Source organism: Cucurbita pepo, chromosome LG11 (assembly GCF_002806865.2).
Source record: "Cucurbita pepo subsp. pepo cultivar mu-cu-16 chromosome LG11, ASM280686v2, whole genome shotgun sequence".
Lineage (NCBI taxonomy): Eukaryota > Viridiplantae > Streptophyta > Magnoliopsida > Cucurbitales > Cucurbitaceae > Cucurbita > Cucurbita pepo.
In genome coordinates this window covers 5,425,944-5,446,150 of record NC_036648.1, presented here as the reverse complement: position 1 = coordinate 5,446,150, position 20,207 = coordinate 5,425,944, and the positions used below count along the sequence as shown (strand labels likewise).

At 34.4% G+C, this 20,207-nt stretch overlaps 2 protein-coding genes across 2 annotated transcripts; both read left to right on the top strand.

Annotated features, from left to right (window-relative positions):
- The first annotated feature begins 3,952 nt into the window (after positions 1–3,952).
- On the top strand, positions 3,953–5,627 carry LOC111804939 (exopolygalacturonase-like). Its single transcript, XM_023689774.1, has 4 exons — positions 3,953–4,105; positions 4,191–4,493; positions 4,599–5,117; positions 5,203–5,627. Exons 1-4 carry the CDS (start codon positions 3,971–3,973, stop codon positions 5,464–5,466), a joined length of 1,221 nt encoding a protein of 406 aa, XP_023545542.1. The 5' UTR covers positions 3,953–3,970; the 3' UTR covers positions 5,467–5,627.
- A 9,768-nt stretch (positions 5,628–15,395) lies between these two features.
- LOC111805977 (exopolygalacturonase-like) lies at positions 15,396–17,052 on the top strand. The gene is made up of 4 exons (XM_023691289.1): positions 15,396–15,548; positions 15,634–15,936; positions 16,042–16,560; positions 16,646–17,052. The coding sequence occupies exons 1-4, from the start codon at positions 15,414–15,416 to the stop codon at positions 16,907–16,909; spliced, it is 1,221 nt and encodes a 406-aa protein (XP_023547057.1). The 5' UTR covers positions 15,396–15,413; the 3' UTR covers positions 16,910–17,052.
- The last annotated feature ends 3,155 nt before the right edge of the window (positions 17,053–20,207 follow it).

Genomic DNA, 20,207 nt, shown 5'->3' with positions numbered 1-20,207 from the left:
GCAGAAATTCATAATAAATACTTTTAAAATATAGTTATTGACTTACCTGTTCAATTCAAGACATAAATAAATATAACATACCTTTACTTGAAAAATATAAGGTAACGCGAGACTTGAGTATTTTAAGAAATTCCTAGTAAGTCAACCCACTATTGGGGTTAATAATGCAGTCACACACAATACATGATTGAGATCTATCTTTTAAAATCGTGACAAGACCTTAGGCTCTTCCTAGTTTCGGATAGGGTTTGATGCATGGTACTTTTCCACACACGACCCACGTACACGCACATGGACCAACTAGGCGGGCTCGTGTAGGTTCCCCGTGAGTCTGAGTTGGTCGACACAACACATTACACGTCACCGGATGCCTCAGAAAAAGGAAAGACTCACATGGATCCGTACTAGCATAACATTACGGGGAAGTACCCCGATGTACATGACATACATACATGCATGAGGTCCCATGATTTTCATTCATAACATAATAGTTGTTTCATTTCCTTTCTCTTTTCCTCCGTAACATATTTCATATATGCATCATGTATACATGGCAAATATCACGTAATTCATCACACAACTTAGATGGTAAGACATAACATTTCATACATGACATTTCATTTCATTCATAATATAGTGTAGTGGATATTACATGTATACATGACATACATTACATGATAATACAAAGAGCATCTAAGCATCACATAATTAATATGATACGCGCACCATCATACATCAACCAATTAGCTAACTCCAACAGTAAGATCACTTACATGGTTGGCCTTGGCCGAAGTTACTAATTACTCGATAGTCGCTTCGAAAACGGTATTCTAATGCTTAATTCTCAGCTATATCAATTCATATAACATGTTTAGGGCATATAAACCTCTTAACCTAGCTAAACATGATATTATTTCTAACACAAAGTCCTAAAACTAACTAAATTTGGGTAGATAGGAGTCTTATTGACCTCAAATGCCTTAGATAAGGTAAAAAATGATTTTAGGAATGTCGAAAACTTAGGAAATGGTATATAATTTTTATACCGAGTCGTCTAAGCCGAGAAACCGAGTTGCCAAGCCGTCAAGCCGAGCCGACGCGAGAATGAGGCGGGTCATTATTCAAGTTAAGCGGGGGATGTATGGGTCGGGTTGAGGCACACTAGGCTAATACGTTCCAGACTAGACTGCATGTATTGGCAGTGGGCGTTGTAGAAGTGTGGTTCACCCGTAACAGAGGCCCGAGAGAATTACGACAACCTAAAATCCAACGATTTGTCTCCCTTACTCGCCGAATGCTATAAATGTGTGGACTTGGATGTGTGAATGAGGGGTGTGAGATGTGAATTTCAGGGAGGGTCGTGTTGGTTACTCCTACAAAAATAATGTCTCGCCTGAAATCGCGATATTTCGGACTAGATTTAAATATATATATATATATATATATATATATATTAATTCCAAACCATTACATTCTCTCACAGTCTAATTCCATCCGAAACCAATTAAATTTAATTTTAAGGCCTTTGAAACATGATAGATGTAACCTGTTTAGAAAATTCATTCACTTTTATATCTTATAAATATTTGAACTTTCCAATTGTGTTTAATAAATCTCTAACAAAGTTAAAATTTTAAAAGTTAAATGATATGTTAAATATAAATTTCGTACAATATTTGCCTTGCTCGAAAGTTTGATTCACTATTCTTAATATTGACACAAATTACAGGTCTAGGTAGAATCCCTAAGTCTCCAACTCGACTCCACAGTCATCTCGATCACATTACTTCACATTTATCTAGAAAGAAAAATTAAAAATAATTTTGATGACTAATTAGTTTACTCCCTGCCTAGCTAACTTATCATTAACAAATTTTATTATGTTTTTCAAATATTTTAAGTTTTATTAGGAATGGGTTATTTTTAGGTTTTTGGTATGGATAGGGTCCTCCATCCAACCATTACCTTGGCTCCTAGTCTCATCTACTAGGACCTCTCTATTGATATTGAGGGGTTCTAGCAACCTTAAGTTTTATTTGTTAGCTCTATTTATGTTTACTACAAATTTTAGACTCCTATGTAAGACTCATTCTCGGTCAAATACGGTTTTTCTACTAAACTCTCTGGTCAAAAATATTTATTGTTCCCAACTTAGCACGCATCGCATTGCATTGGTCACGGGTTTTTCAGGGATTAGTAGACTAAGAATACTCATTCACATCTCCATATCGTAAATAGTTCATAAGCATAAACTAGAGTCATACATCATACTTACTAATCAGGATTCTCTAATATGCTCACATTTTATGCATGGATTCATTATTATTATTATTATTATTATTTAACACATGCCATTTACCTACATTCAACGTTTTTAGCTCTTAATCCCATGGTAACATGCTTGTTTACGAGCTTCGATATACTACTTACCTATATCGTCAATTCCTTTGCTTTCACAATTGTTCATAATATGGTAATTTTTTCACAAATTCTCTTAATTTGACCTATATCTAATGATTTTCAAGGTTGGTAGAAGGTAATATTGATAAAACAGGTCAAAAGAAGTTGAACAGAACGAGCTGAAACTTGAAACAAGCCTCCACCACCCACATGCGTACTACACTCATTGACCCACATGTCCCACTCCTTGGTTACTCGCACCTCCACGTGAGCGCGAAGCCTATGCACTCATGTGTCGTTCAACCTCGAAATAGCCTGAAATTCTAAATCTTTTTCATCATTTCATTCCATACCCCTTACATGATATCCACTAACTTCATAATTCACGGTGGGTTATCATCCCAGAAAGGAAAATAATATCTTTGAGGATAACACCGTTNCAGGATAACACCGTTGGGCTCAATTTTGATTCTTTTCTTGTTTCCTTTAGAAAAGAAACTTCAAACGAATTCATTGACAAAAGGAACAAGAACCGCCTAAGGAGGTAGAGGGAACCCTGCCCAAACACTGCATGGTGGCCCAAATCGAAGATGGAGGCCTATTTTCTGCAAGAGACCGCATAAAGATCCAAAAAAACACAGCTGAAGGGGAGCTTGATCAATCCAAGTGTACTCCGCGTAACGTTTCACAAGCAACCCAACAACTCCATTCATCTGGAACAATTGAGAAAACCACCGATAAAATTCTATACATTTATATGTCACAAATGAAAATTGATAGTGAATGAACTTGATTCTAGAGCGGATTCTAAAAAATAGATTACAAATTCTCTAGAGCTGATTCTGAAAAATATACCGCAAGTGAGCCCAATAGAATATATTAACAACACATGTAAAGAATTGAGAGAAAATTGGATCAAGGGTTTATCCGTTAAAATTGGAAATGGACAGGCCGACTGACCAATTGGGCATGGACGGGCCTCGACTGCCAATATTGCTTTAAAATGACTAAAGAAATTTTTTTCCATCACATCTTTGTAATATATTTTTGATACACCTAATAATAATAAAATAAAATTTTTTTTGATACACCTAATAATAATAAAATAAAAAATCTTCATTCTCGTTAATATATTTCTCTAGAGAAGAAGGGTAAAAATTGTGAGATAGGAATAAAAGTAAAAAAAGTAAAAAGAGTAGTACGATAGAGTTTGAAAACTAATATATATACATATATATATTAAATTTTGATAAATTCTTCGAGGATAATTTTTGGTGTGTTCATTTGTTGAAAATTGTGGGATGTACATCTATCTAGTACAGAAATTTAACAAGGAATTATGTTCAACAAAACCAGTCCTCCATCATTTAAGGTAAAACTAATTATAGGGCCTGCCTTAAACCACACACTTATTTTTTAACGAATTTAGCTAATTTGAATTGGTTATTTTTGTGTTTGTATATAAGGAGAGTGTGAGTTGGGAATGCATTCAAATCAATTCTTATGTCTTAGAAGTTTGGAAATTTGAACCAAAAGAAAAAGGTAGAAGAGGAGACGAGAACTAGAAAGGATGGGATTGATATCAAAGTTTATGGCATTAATACCACTGTTGCTATTGTTGGTGTCTAATGCTATCGTTGATGCTACTAGCGGTGTTTTTGATATTACGACATTTGGTGCCAAACCTAATGCTGATGCTACTCAAGTACGTGTACATTTGTTTGAGTTGATAAACCAAAATTTTGTTTTGTACGAAATATTTTTCTCAAATGAAATGGTTGAATTCACAGGCTTTAGCAGATGCATGGAAGGAAGCATGTGCTTCGGCTACTCCAAGTAAAGTATTGGTTCCAAAAGGAACTTATCAATTAGGAGAATCGAGGCTCAAAGGTCCATGTAAAAGTCCTATTGAGCTTCTAGTTGAAGGAACATTACAAGCTTCTCCTACCGACACGGAAGGAGATGGGTTGCTTGTTATGGAATACGTCGATCATTTGACATTGGCTGGTACTGGAGTTTTCGATGGCCAAGGAAAAGCTGGTTGGGAAAAGAATGATTGCCACCTGAAGAAAGAATGCAAAAAGCTTCCCATGGTAAATGCTCGTACTACTTTAATTATAAAGAGAACTCATAATTTGGGTTAGCATTATATGCTTTAACATGGGAGTGTTTTTTCTTTGTTTGTTTAAAATGGGCAGAATTTGAAGTTCAATTTCATCACAAATTCGATAGTGAAGGACATAACTTCGTTGGATAGCAAGAATTTTCATATCAATGTTTTGGCCGGCAAGAATCTTACCTTCGATCACCTGAAAATTACTGCACCACACAATAGTCCCAACACCGATGGAATTCACTTGGGCGATTCAGAAGACGTTTTCATTCTCAATACCGCAATCGCAACGGGAGATGATTGTATATCTGTAGGATACACTAACAGAAAAATAACCATTAGCGATGTTACTTGCGGACCGGGACATGGCATTAGCATAGGCAGCTTGGGCAAGTATAAAACTGAAAAAGAAGTAGTAGGAGTTACCGTGAAGAAATGCAAATTAATCGGTACTACAAATGGTGTCAGGATCAAATCATGGCCAGATTCTGCCGTCTCATACCCAGCCTCTGACATGCATTTTGAAGATATTGAAATGGATAATGTTGCTAACCCTATCATCATAGATCAAGAATATTGTCCATGGAATCAATGCAACCGAAAGGTGTGTATTACAATCGAACCTCCTTGGTTTCCAACTTATTATCTTTTGAACAAGTATTAATTAATGTTTATTTTGAACATCCCAGGTTCCATCAGCAATTAAGATTAGCAAAGTTAGTTTCAAGAACATCAGGGGCACATCTTCAACTCCGGTTGCCGTCAAACTTGTTTGCAGTAAAAGTAATCCATGTGAGGATGTGGAAATTGCTGATGTTGACCTCACTTATAGTGGTAAAGAAGGGCCAATTGTGTCTGAATGTGCAAATGTGAAACCGACCATTTCTGGAAAGCAGAACCCTCCCATCTGTGCTGAACCAGCGCCACCTGAGACCACTCCGTCAACTGATTGAACAATCTTTTAACGCCGACAAATGTTTCAAACCATTCTTCCTATCATTTTTATTTTAGCCTTCAAAATTAGGTTTACAGCATGCCATGATGTTGGGCATGTTTTCAATAATTGTATTTTTTTACATTTAGGAGAAATAATACTTGACGGTTCTATTTTCTACTGTAGCAAAGTCTGCTACCACATATATGACATAATTGTTTAAAATTTAATTGAATTATGTTTGAAAAATTGCTTTTCAAGCAAACTTCAAATGGTAATATTCAAAGATCACTTAACTATCTGAAAAGTTAGGAGAGAATTGATTAGGTGGACTTACCTTGCTGTAAAGGAGGAGAAGAAGATCATGAGTTTAGTATCATACTATTTGTGGAGCTTCCTACGAGGGTAAAATTACAAATGGAAAGAATTTATACCTAATAAATAATTTTAAAAACAACACAACAGAGATTCATTAAAATTTCAAAATCTATTATATAAAATATACAATTTATTAAGAAAAAAAAAATTAAGGAGGAAGGCTTCATTTATAATTTATTTCATTCAAAATAAATCATCATTCGAATTAACTTAGAAAATGGCAAAAAAATTGGAACAAAAATATCATTTGATTCATTTCGTTGATCCTTCAAAAAAGAAGAGCTAACAATGAAACTTTGGGCTATCTGGACACATACTTCCTGAAATGAATAATTGTATTTTTTTACATTTAGGAGAAATAATACTTGACGGTTCTATTTTCTACTGTAGCAAAGTCTGCTACCACATATATGACATAATTGTTTAAAATTTAATTGAATTATGTTTGAAAAATTGCTTTTCAAGCAAACTTCAAATGGTAATACTCAAAGATCACTTAATTGTCTGAAAAGTTAGGAGAGAGTTNTTTAAAATTTATTGAATTATGTCTGAAAAATTGCTTTCCAACCAAACTTCAAATGGTAATACTCAAAGATCACTTAATTGTCTGAAAAGTTAGGAGAGAGCTTCAAATGGTAATACTCAAAGATCACTTAATTGTCTGAAAAGTTAGGAGAGAGTTGATTAGGTGCCAAGGACGAGAAAAGTTAGGAGAGAATTGATTAGATGCAAAGGAAGGAGAGAATTGATTAGATGCAAAGGACTTACCTTGCTGTAAAGGAGGAGAAGAAGATCATGAGTTTAGTATCATACTATTTGTGGGACGAGAAAAGTTAGGAGAGAATTGAAGGAGGAGAAGAAGATCATGAGTTTAGTATCATACTATTTGTGGAGCTTCCTACGAGGGTAAAATTACAAATGGAAAGAATTTATATCTAATAAATAATTTTAAAAACACCACAACAGAGATTTATTAAAATTTCAAAATTTATTATATAAAATATACAATTTATTAAAAAAAAAAAAAATTAAGGAGGAAGGCTTCATTTATAATTTAATTCATTCAAAATAAATCATCATTGGAATTAACTTAGAAAACAATGGAAAAAAAATTAAAACAAAAATATCATTTGATTTTGATCCTTCTTAAAGAAATAAACAAAGTTTCATCGTTGACCGAGAGCTAACGGTTGAAACTTTGGGCTATCTGGACACATACTTCCTGAAATGATTCAGGTGTAGCAATCAACCATTCTAGAAAGATCTTAAAGATTCTAAGGTCAAGAGTAATAAAGGAAAATAAAACAATTTTAGAAAGAGTTCAAATATTTATTCAAAGTTCCATTGTTGACCGAGAGCTAACGATTGAGACTTTTGGGCTATCTGGACACATACTTCGTGAGAGGTAACAATTGAGACTTTGGACTATCTGGACACATACTCCGTGAAATAGTTCACGTGTCAGCAAGTCTGGAAAGATCTTAAAGATTTGGACTATCTGGACACATACTCCGTGAAATAGTTCACGTGTAAGCAAGTCTGGAAAGATCTTAAAGATTTGGACTATCTGGACACATACTCCGTGAAATAGTTCAGGTGTAGCAATCAGCAAGTCTAGAAAGATCTTAAAGATTTGAGGACAAGAGTAATAAAGGAAAATGACAAGAGTAATAACGGAAAATAAAACAATTCTAGAAAGAGTTCAAATATTTATTACTGTTATAATGGATTAAAAAAAAAAAAGTGTAGGCCTCAGACAATTTGGCTACGAAAAGACGAGTTATTAATCCCATATTATTGCTATGATATAAGGGATAACAAAAAAAATCTTTCTTTGATTTGAACTCAACCCATAAAAAATAAATCCTTCCATTCTCATATAAAAAGAGAAGAGAAGAAATCCTACTTTCATACATTATCTTAATGAAATTATATGTAATGATCAATAAATAAAGTTTAATTGGATCTATAAACGTATAAAAATTTTTGTAAACATATCAAAATTTTGATGGGTCTGAAAGGGATAAGTACAAAATTTTGCTGGGGAGGAGAAAGGGAAAAGTACTTTGGTTCTGATTCAGCCTCCATTGATAGCACTCCCCTGTTGAAAATGTCAGCTTATTAGTAGAAAAGCTTCGACGAGGAGGAAGATCAACTCGAGAAGCCTCGACGATGAGAGGCCCCTACTCTCTCTAGTCAAAATGTTAGTTCTTCTTCTATGATTCCACGCTTTAGGTTTGGACTTGAAAGATTTAATGCGAGACCCTCGAGAGAGCGAAGAATTATGTATCAATGTGTGATGTTCATAATTATTGCTCTAGTTGTATTCTATGCTTGTTGTCATTAAATCAAGTCCATTTTATATTCTTCAATTGGTATTGGATATAAAAAAGGTAAAATGAATGAAAAGGCTCGATGATTTAGAATAGAATGTCGAAGAAAAGGAGTGTCTAACACACTAAAAAAGTGCTTAAAATCGAAACCCTAATCTGGGACGTTTGAAGCACGTGCTAAAAAAATGAGTAACGTTCTTCGAAATTTTCCTGGGGAATGATCATGCTTGATGATTTAGATTAGAATGTCGAAGAAAAAGAGTGTATAAACCGGTAAAAAAGTGCTTCAAATCAAAACCCTAATTTGGAAACCCTAATCTGAAACGTTTCAAGCACGTGCTAAAAAAAATTGAGTAACGATCGATGTTTTTCGTAATTTTCCTGGGGAATGATCAAGCTTGATGATTTAGAATGGAATGTCGAAGAAAAGGAGTGTATAAAACAGTGAAAAAAGTGTTTAAAATCGAAACCCTAATTTTTGATATTCTATTCTAAATCATCAACGTTGATCATTCACCAAGAAAATTTCGAAAAACATCAACCGTTACTCAGTGGTTTTAGCACGTGCTTCAAAAGTCCCGAATTAAGATTTTCGAAATTCTCTTGGGGAATGATCAACCTTGATGATTTAGAATAGAATGTCGAAGAAAAGAAGTGTATCAAACATAAAAAAAAAAAAAAAAAAAGTTTAAAATCGAAACCCCAATTTTATTATCGTTTCCTACATTTTTTTTTACCCTTCTCAAGTTGCTTTCGACGTTATTGAGTGCATTTTAAGTCTGTAAGACTCCTATTTTCTCAAACTAAATATTTTTTAGCTAAAACTAGGAGTAATCAATATGTTTAGCTAAACTAAGTTTAATAATATGTCCTAAGAGCACCTATCGAACAGTTACAGAATCAAGACTAAACAAGTAAATTACTCTACCTTTGTTGGTTGGAAGGATTGTATGATGACGCACGCCCGTGGCCCCTACATGCACATAATTAGGAATGCTATGCTATTTTATGTATGTTATGTGATGACCTATGATGCCATGTTATGAATGCGTGTGATGTAAGTCATGATCAGTGCAATCCATAGATGATTCATATGTGTACTATGACATGAATGAAAGGAAAAACAAAATGATTCTTACTGTATGCTNTAAATAGTGTGTGAAACTTCTCTCCTTATAATCAAATAAATGACAAGGATATGGAAATGGTAATAAATGGAAAGAACAATATATGGAAAGATAACTATGGTAGGAAGACAAATATCTAGATATTTGCCTACAATAAANCAGTGAGAGTTTCCTTATAGTCATCAACTTAAATACCCTAATCTATATAAACTTAAATACCATAATNCAACACTTTTCGTTAAGATGTCAACAACCTGGTTCGGAGGAGGCGTAGAGAAACACTTTCTTGACCATCGAAAACTACAGAGGGATCGCCGCTCAGCGGCGATGCTGCCTTGGCTTCGGCGAGAATATGTCTAACCCATGAAGAGGGATCGTCGCTCAGCGACGATGCCTGCCTTGGCTCCAGTGATAATATTTCTATCCCAAGAAGTAGAACGGGGAAACCTAGAGCAAGGGACAAAGACAATGTTGAATCCGGTAGAGTCGCCACGTTGGGCGAAGGAGCCAATTTTGGCGAGTAGGGCGGCGGCGACTTGGTTGGCGAAGAGGCAAGTGCGGCGCCCAGATTCCAAAGGTAAATCTTTGGAGAAGGTCAATAGGTTTAGGTTAAGGTTTTTGTGAAGGATGAAGGGAAGATTGGAAAGAACATGAAAGTGACTATGTTGATTGAGGGAAAATTGATTGTGTTGGAGAAGGTGAGGTTGTATGTACCGAGTATGGCGAAGGGTGATTTGGAGGTCAAAAGGGTGGAGCCAAAGAGTAATCAATCGACTCCGCTTGCGGCAGCCATGGCGACTGCCCGTGCAGCGTCAAAGCCAGCAGTGGTGGTGGAGAAAAACCGTGGAAGATTCAAAAGCCATTGAAAAGAAAGGATTGGGGTTGTTAAACCGCAAAGGCTCTTATACCATGAGAATGTTTGCTTAATCCACCACACCTAAATAGTGTGTGAAAGTTCTCTATGTATAATCAAATAAATTACAAGTATATGAAAATAGTAATAAATGGAAAGAACAATATACGGAAAGATAACTATGGTAAAAAGACAAATATCTAGATATTTGCCTATAATAAAATATCAAATATATGCTATAGATGGTAAACTATAACTTAGTACTAAATATCCATAACATGCATTTATCGATCTCATGTGCACTAGGATATTTCCTTGTTATGTTATGTTAGTACAGACGTGTACCTGCGATATTTTTGTTCATCATGATATCATGTGAGTCTTTTACTCTGTGGTGTCCGGCGACCCATTAGCGTGTTTTACTCGATGAAGCCACACCCAGGGGTACGTATACGAGGCCGCTTGCTACTCCATATGTGCGTGCGTGGGCCGTGTGTGGGGAAGTACCAACGTCCAACTCTACCTGAACTGGAAAGAACTCAAGGTCATGATAAGTTGTTTTAAAAGATAGGTTCCATCATGTATGTGTATGTTTGCATTACCTGGCTCCAACAAATACTCGAGCTACATGCTACCCTTATTTTTCACGTAATGGTAAAGCGTCTATGCATAGATAATGACGAATGCTAGAATGGTTATGTAGGCTGAGATAGGACGGTAGTATGCATTGTTTTCAGTTAATAGTTTCATAGGTAGCTTTTCATTTTCGTACTAAAAATTTATGTTAAAACCATAACTAGTGAGAGTTTCCTTATAGTCGGTCAACTTAAATACCCTAATCTATATAAACTTAAATACCATAATCTATATAAAACCATCCATGGTCAGAGTTTCGTTATTGGCCATTTTTACTTTTTCAAGTTAATTATTATTGATTATTATATTAATGAACCAAAGTAATTTTAAGCTATGTTTTTAATCATATCACAAATTAATTTACTTCCAGAATGATCTTGAAATTTTACTATTTTCAACTGTGTAAAACAAAAGATTATCGGTAATGCCCCTAATTTTCTTAGGCTAATTAGTGACGTCACTCTATGCATGCTTTAATCACGTATGCAGAAATTCATAATAAATACTTTTAAAATATAGTTATTGACTTACCTGTTCAATTCAAGACATAAATAAATGTAACATACCTTTACTTGAAAAATATAGGGTAACGCGTGACTTGAGTATTTTAAGAAATTCCTAGTAACTCAACCCACTATTGGGGTTAATAATGCAGNGGTAACGCGTGACTTGAGTATTTTAAGAAATTCCTAGTAAGTCAACCCACTATTGGGGTTAATAATGCAGTCACACACAATACATGATTGAGATCTATCTTTTAAAATCGTGACAAGACCTTAGGCTCTTCCTAGTTTCGGATAGGGTTTGATGCATGGTACTTTTCCACACACGACCCACGTACACGCACATGGACCAACTAGACGGGCTCGTGTACGTTCCCCGTGAGTCTGAGTTGGTCGACACAACACATTACACGTCACCAGAAGTCNACGACCCACGTACACGCACATGGACCAACTAGGCGGGCTCGTGTAGGTTCCCCGTGAGTCTGAGTTGGTCGACACAACACATTACACGTCAACGGATGCCTCAGAAAAAGGAAAGACTCACATGGATCCGTACTAGCATAACATTACGGGGAAGTACCCCGATGTACATGACATACATACATGCATGAGGTCCCATGATTTTCATTCATAACATAATAGTTGTTTCATTTCCTTTCTCTTTTCCTCCGTAACATATTTCATATATGCATCATGTATACATGGCAAATATCACGTAATTCATCACACAACTTAGATGGTAAGACATAACATTTCATACATGACATTTCATTTCATTCATAATATAGTGTAGTGGATTTCACATGTATACATAGCATACATTACATGATAATACAAAGAGCATTTAAGCATCACATAATTAATATGATACGCGCACCATCATACATCAACCAATTAGCTAACTCCAACAGTAAGATCACTTACATGGTTGGCCTTGGCCGAAGTTACTAATTACTCGATAGTCGCTTCGAAAACGGTATTCTAATGCTTAATTCTAACTATATCAATTCATATAACATGCTTAGGGCATATAAACCTCTTAACCTAGCTAAACATGATGATTATTTCTAACAAAAGTCCTAAAACTAACTAAATTTGGGTAGATAGGAGTCTTATTGACCTCAAATGCCTTATATAAGGTAAAAAATGATTTTAGGAATGTCGAAAACTTAGGAAATGGTATATAATTTTTATACCGAGTCGTCTAAGCCGAGAAACCGAGTTGCCAAGCCGTCAAGCCGAGCCGACATGAAAATGAGGCGGGTCATTATTCAAGTTAAGCGGGGGATGTATGGGTCGGGTTGAGGCACACTAGGCTGATACGTTCCAGACTAGACTGCATGTATTGGCAGTGGGTGTTGTAGAAGTGTGGTTCACCCGTAACAGAGGCCCGAGAGAATTACGACAACCTAAAATCCAACGATTTATCTCCCTTACTCGCCGAATGCTATAAATGTGTGGACTTGGATGTGTGAATGAGGGGTGTGAGATGTGAGTTTAAGGGAGGGTCGTGTTGGTTTACTCCTGCAAAAATAATGTCTCGCCTGAAATCGCGATATTTCGGACTAGATTTAAATAAATAAATAAATAAATATATATATATATATATATATATTAATTCCAAACCATTACATTCTCTCACAGTCTAATTCCATCCGAAACCCATTAAATTTAATTTTAAGCCCTTTGAAACATGATAAATGTAAACTGTTTAGGAAATTCATTCACTTTTATATCTTATAAATATTTGAACTTTCCAATTGTGTTTAATAAATCTCTAACAAAGTTAAAATTTTAAAAGTTAAGTGATATGTTAAATATAAATTTCGTACAATATTTGTCTTGCTCGAAAGTTTGATTCACTATTCTTAATATTGACACAAATTACAGGTCTAGGTAGGATCCCTAAGTCTCCAACTCGACTACACAGTCATCTCGATCACATTACTTCACATTTATCTAGAAAGAAAAATTAAAAATAATTTTGATGACTAATTAGTTTACTCCCTGCCTAGCTAACTTATCATTAACAAATTTTATTATGTTTTTCAAATATTTTAAGTTTTATTAGGAATGGGTTATTTTTAGGTTTTTGGTATGGATAGGGTCCTCCATCCAACCATTACCTTGGCTCCTAGTCTCATCTACTAGGACCTCTCTATTGATATTGAGGGGTTCTAGCAACCTTAAGTTTTATTTGTTAGCTCTATTTATGTTTACTACAAATTTTAGACTCCTATGTAAGACTCATTCTCGGTCAAATACGGTTTTTCTACTAAACTCTCTGGTCAAAAATATTTATTGTTCCCAACTTAGCACGCATCGCATTGCATTGGTCACGGGTTTTTCAGGGATTAGTAGACTAAGAATACTCATTCACATCTCCATATCGTAAATAGTTCATAAGCATAAACTAGAGTCATACATCATACTTACTAATCAGGATTCTCTAATATGCTCACATTTTATGCATGGATTCATTATTATTATTATAATAATAATAATTATTATTATTATTATTTAACTCATGCTATTTACATACATTCAACGTTTTTAGCTCTTAATCCCGTGGTAACATGCTTGTTTAGGAGCTTCGATAAACTACTTACGTGAATCGTCAATTCCTTTGCTTTCATAATTGTTCATTATATGGTATTTTTTTTCACAAATTCTCTTAATTTGACCTATATCTAATGATTTTCAAGGTTGGTACAAGGTAACATTGATAAAACAGGTCAAAAGAAGTTGAACAGAACGAGCTGAAACTTGAAACAAGCCTCCACCGCCCACATGCGTAGTACACTCGTTGACCCACATGTCCCACTCCTTGGTTACTCGCACCTCCACGTGAGTGCGAAGCCTATGCACTAATGCGTCGTTCAACCTCGAAATAGCCTGAAATTCTAAATCTTTTTCATCATTTCATTCCATACCCCTTACATGATATCCACTAACTTCATAATTCACGGTGGGTTATCATCCCAGAAAGGAAAATAATATCTTTGAGGATAACACCGTTGGCTCAATTTTGATTCTTTTCTTGTTTCCTTTAGAAAAGAAACTTCAAAGGAATTCATTGACAAAAGGAACAAGAACAGCCTAAGGAGGTAGAGGGAACCCTGCCCAAACACTGCATGGTGGCCCAAATTGAAGATGGAGGCCTATTTTCTGCAAGAGACCGCATAAAGATCCAAAAAAACACAGCTGAAGGGGAGCTTGATCAATCCAAGTGTACTCCGCGTAACGTTTCACAAGCAACCCAACAACTCCATTCATCTGGAACAATTGAGAAAACCACAGATAAAATTCTATACATTTATATGTCACAAATGATAACTGATAGTGAATGAACGTGATTCTAGAGAGGATTCTAAGAAATAGAATACAAATTCTCTAGAGCTGATTCTGAAAAATATACCGCAAGTGAGCCCAATAGAATATATTAACAACACATGTGAAGAATTGAGAGAAAATTGGATCAAGGGTTTATCCGTTAAAATTGGAAATGGACAGGCCGACTGACCAATTGGGCATGGACGGGCCTCGACTGCCAATATTGCTTTAAAATGACTAAAGAAATTTTTTTCCATCACATCTTTGTAATATATTTTTGATACACCTAATAATAATAAAATAAAATTTTTTTTGATACACCTAATAATAATAAAATAAAAAATCTTCATTCTCGTTAATATATTTCTCTAGAGAAGAAGGGTAAAAATTGTGAGATAGGAATAAAAGTAAAAAAAGTAAAAGAAGTAGTACGATAGAGTTTGAAAACTAATATATATACATATATATATTAAATTTTGATAAATTCTTCGAGGATAATTTTTGGTGTGTTCATTTGTTGAAAATTGTGGGATGTACATCTATCTAGTACAGAAATTTAACAAGGAATTATGTTCAACAAAACCAGTCCTCCATCATTTAAGGTAAAACTAATTATAGGGCCTGCCTTAAACCACACACTTATTTTTTAACGAATTTAGCTAATTTGAATTGGTTATTTTTGTGTTTGTATATAAGGAGAGTGTGAGTTGGGAATGCATTCAAATCAATTCTTATGTCTTAGAAGTTTGGAAATTTGAACCAAAAGAAAAAGGTAGAAGAGGAGACGAGAACTAGAAAGGATGGGATTGATATCAAAGTTTATGGCATTAATACCACTGTTGCTATTGTTGGTGTCTAATGCTATCGTTGATGCTACTAGCGGTGTTTTTGATATTACGACATTTGGTGCCAAACCTAATGCTGATGCTACTCAAGTACGTGTACATTTGTTTGAGTTGATAAACCAAAATTTTGTTTTGTACGAAATATTTTTCTCAAATGAAATGGTTGAATTCACAGGCTTTAGCAGATGCATGGAAGGAAGCATGTGCTTCGGCTACTCCAAGTAAAGTATTGGTTCCAAAAGGAACTTATCAATTAGGAGAATCGAGGCTCAAAGGTCCATGTAAAAGTCCTATTGAGCTTCTAGTTGAAGGAACATTACAAGCTTCTCCTACCGACACGGAAGGAGATGGGTTGCTTGTTATGGAATACGTCGATCATTTGACATTGGCTGGTACTGGAGTTTTCGATGGCCAAGGAAAAGCTGGTTGGGAAAAGAATGATTGCCACCTGAAGAAAGAATGCAAAAAGCTTCCCATGGTAAATGCTCGTACTACTTTAATTATAAAAAGGACCCATAATCTGGGTTAGCATTATATGTTTTAACACGGGAGTGTTTTTTCTTTGTTTGTTTAAAATGAGCAGAATTTGAAGTTCAATTTCATCACAAATTCGATAGTGAAGGACATAACTTCATTGGATAGCAAGAATTTTCATATCAATGTTTTGGCCGGCAAGAATCTTACCTTCGATCACCTGAAAATTACTGCACCAGAGCATAGTCCCAACACCGATGGAATTCACATGGGTGATTCAGAAGACGTTTACATTCTCAATACCGCAATCGCAACGGGAGATGATTGTATATCTGTAGGATACACTAACAGAAAAATAACCATTAGCGATGTTACTTGCGGACCGGGACATGGCATTAGCATAGGCAGCTTGGGCAAGTATAAAACTGAAAAAGAAGTGGTAGGAGTTACCGTGAAGAAATGCAAATTAATCGGTACTACAAATGGTGTCAGGATCAAATCATGGCCAGATTCTGCCGTCTCATACCCAGCCTCTGACATGCATTTTGAAGATATTGAAATGGAAAATGTTGCCAACCCTATCATCATAGATCAAGAATATTGTCCATGGAATCAATGCAACCGAAAGGTGTGTATTACAATCGAACCTCCTTGGTTTCCAACTTATTATCTTTTGAACAAGTATTAATTAATGTTTATTTTGAACATCCCAGGTTCCATCAGCAATTAAGATTAGCAAAGTTAGTTTCAAGAACATCAGGGGCACATCTTCAACTCCGGTTGCCGTCAAACTTGTTTGCAGTAAAAGTAATCCATGTGAGGATGTGGAAATTGCTGATGTTGACCTCACTTATAGTGGTAAAGAAGGGCCAATTGTGTCTGAATGTGCAAATGTGAAACCGACCATTTCTGGAAAGCAGAACCCTCCCATCTGTGCTGAACCAGCGCCACCTGAGACCACTCCGTCAACTGATTGAATAATCATTGAATAATCTTTTAACGCCGACAAATGTTTCAAATCATTCTTCCTATCATTTTTATTTTAGCTTCAAAATTCGGTTTACAACATGCCATGACGTTGGGCATGTTTTCAATAATACTTACGATTCTATTTTCTACTGTAATACACTCGCTACCACATATATGACATAATTGTTTAAAACTTAATTGAATAATTATGTCTGAAATTACCCAAAATTACTTGTCTCAAAAAGTTAGGAGAGGATTGATTAAATGCAATAGAGACCTACATTGAAATCATGGATTTAGTATCACACTATTTATGGAGGTATCTAATAAATAATTTTTTAAAAATGTATTTTTCAAATTTCAAAATATATTATATAAAATATAAAATTTTATAAAAAAAAATATATATTAGGGAGGAAGACTCTATTTATAATTTAATTTAGAATAAACCATCTAATTTTGAGTGAACGTACCATATTTTCTTTTTATTCTAAGATTTTAGGCATTATAAGATATTCATTCTTCAGCGATTCTTTGAACCGCTGACTTTTGGAAATTTTGGATAAAAGTTACAAAACATAGTTTATTTATTTAACAGAATTATATATTAAATTAACTTTTAATAAATTAATTATTGTTTACGGTAAGAAAATTAGTTTTTAATATGATACATGCACCCTCGTATATCAACCAATTCTCACATGGTTGGATAAATAGCAGTCTTATTGACCTCAAATACTTTAAATAAGGTAAAAATGATTTTAGGAAGTGGTATATAATTTTTATACTGTCTAAGCCGAGAACCTGAGTCGCCAAGCTGCCAAGTCGAGCCGACGCGGGAATGAGGCGTGTCATTATTCAAGTTAAGCGCGGCTGTATGGGTCGGGTTGAGGCACACTAGCCTGATATGTTCCGGGCTAGACTGCATGTATTGGGCAATGGGCGTTGAAGAAGTGTGCTTCACCCGTAACAAAGGCCCGAGAACAATATGACAACCTTAAATCCAACCATTTGTCTTCCTTACTCGCCCAGTGTCGTAAATGTGTGGATTTGGATGTGTGAATGAGGGGAAAGCGGGTTGGTTAAATCACGAGATTTTGGACTAGATTTTAAATATTTTAACTTTTTTTTTTTTTTATTAATTCCAAACCATTACATTATCTCACATCTATTTCTTTTGGAAACAAATTAAATTTAATTATAAGCGGATTGAAACATGAAAAATATAAATTTACTAGGAAATTCAAATGTATGAAAATATTAACTCATTAAAAGATTACAATCAATTTTTGGAAATATACAAATTATATTCAAAATATGGAAAAAAAAAATATTATAATCGTGATAATTAAATTTTCTAAATATAACAATTTATAATCAAATAAAAATTAATTAAGATGTGTAATTATAGATAACCTAGGGTGGAACTTCAATCTAAAGAACAGAATTTATGCAACAATCAATTAATTTAAAACATAGTTTAATAGGAATAATTATATTAAAAAAAAAAGTATGCAAAATTGATCGAAAAGAAAACTCATAAACTTAGTCGTCAAACCCTGATCGTGAATGTAAATTTTGTATGGATAGTCAATATATTTTGGGACTTTTCCTAAATCGATTAATGGAATGTCGAGAATTCAGGGGTACCAAACTTTCTATGACCGACTTTTCATGATGAAATTTTTATGACATCCTAACTTAAAATTAAAGAAAAAATTTTAAGTAGGATGTTATGAACCTACATATTATACGCTCAATTACTTAAATTAATCAATTGTCATTCACTAACTATACGTCATTTCACGATAAATCTAGGGTTGCACTCCTATACGTTGTAGGACAAGTTGTGTCATAGATAAAAATTATTACAAGATCTTTTAAGAGCGGTTTGAGTTAGGTCAAAAATTTTTTTTACTCTTGTAGTTATATTTTAATCGAGTACCACAAAATCTTGAATGAACAATTGTTTATGATCAAATCATAATAAGAGGGCGTGGACCTTTGTTAGTTCTCATACCAGCCATTAGAAAACTACTCATCTACTTACTTTATATGGAAAGAAGTGAATTACATCTCATAAGATATGTTCTCAACTCCGTGTTTGGTTAGTCTCTAAAATGGAAAATATATTGAATTGGCTATAAAAGTTCACCCTACAAAGCAAACAATGAGCCCACATAAGTAGGAGTTCATAACTCACTTAAAATTAAGATCGAGTTGCACTTGATCATACCGTAAAATATTAATCTTCTCAAGTAACAAAATTTATGAAGAAAAAAATAAATACGAATAATTGAAAAGCTTGGATCAAATAATTTGTAACAGTTACAAAAGAGTTCATATCAACAATGTTATCCAAAGCATCCAACCCTATCAATATTTTATAAATCATTTATATTACTACTTATAATGTCAATGATATAACACTAATAACTTCAAATTTTTCATATAGGGAATAATAGTAAACGGTAAATAAAAATTTTAAAATTATTAATTTACTAAATTTTAAGTCGCAAGTTGGAACTAGTTGTTATTAATGACTAAGTCATTCCTGTTTTCTTGGAGCTGATATATTACACCTACATCAAGCCATTTTATAATTTCATTCTACACAGCTTCCATTATGACTAAGATTTAATCTCTGCGCATACTCAATGAAGTTATCCTTCCCCTTTTCTAATTTCACTGGTCGCCGTCAACCATACACTAGCGCTTTGCCGTTACTTAAAAAAATAATATGGCATACAGCTTGAGTATTTCGAAGAAATACTTCGTAAGTGACTCCAGTATAGGAGCCATGCTAATGCAATCACATGCAATCATGATTTAAAGACCTGTATCTAGCTCATCTAGGGGTGGCCTCCACTATCGAACAAATTGGATGTGTAGTACTTCTGATAAGATAAGGAATCAACTACAAGGGGAATAAGATTCGGATTACCTTGTTGATCGAATATCTTAAGACAAGAACACTTTGTTTGAGATTCGAATCACTCCAGAAGCAAGATCGATCATGTCTAGCTTCAATGATTCTTGTTGATCAAATATCTCAAGACAACAACACTTGATTGAGATTCGAATCACTCCACAAGCAAGATTGATCATGTCGAGCTTGAATGATTCTACATGCAACCTAAACTACATAGAGTTGCAAAGAAACTTAGTCATGGCTAAAGAAAAGTACAAATGCTTCTTTTACTATATTTTCCAAGTCTACCTACAAATACAACATACATGGCTTTATATAGCCTCAAAATGAAACTATTAAAGGCATTCCAAAAGTTGTAACATTCATACTTAATG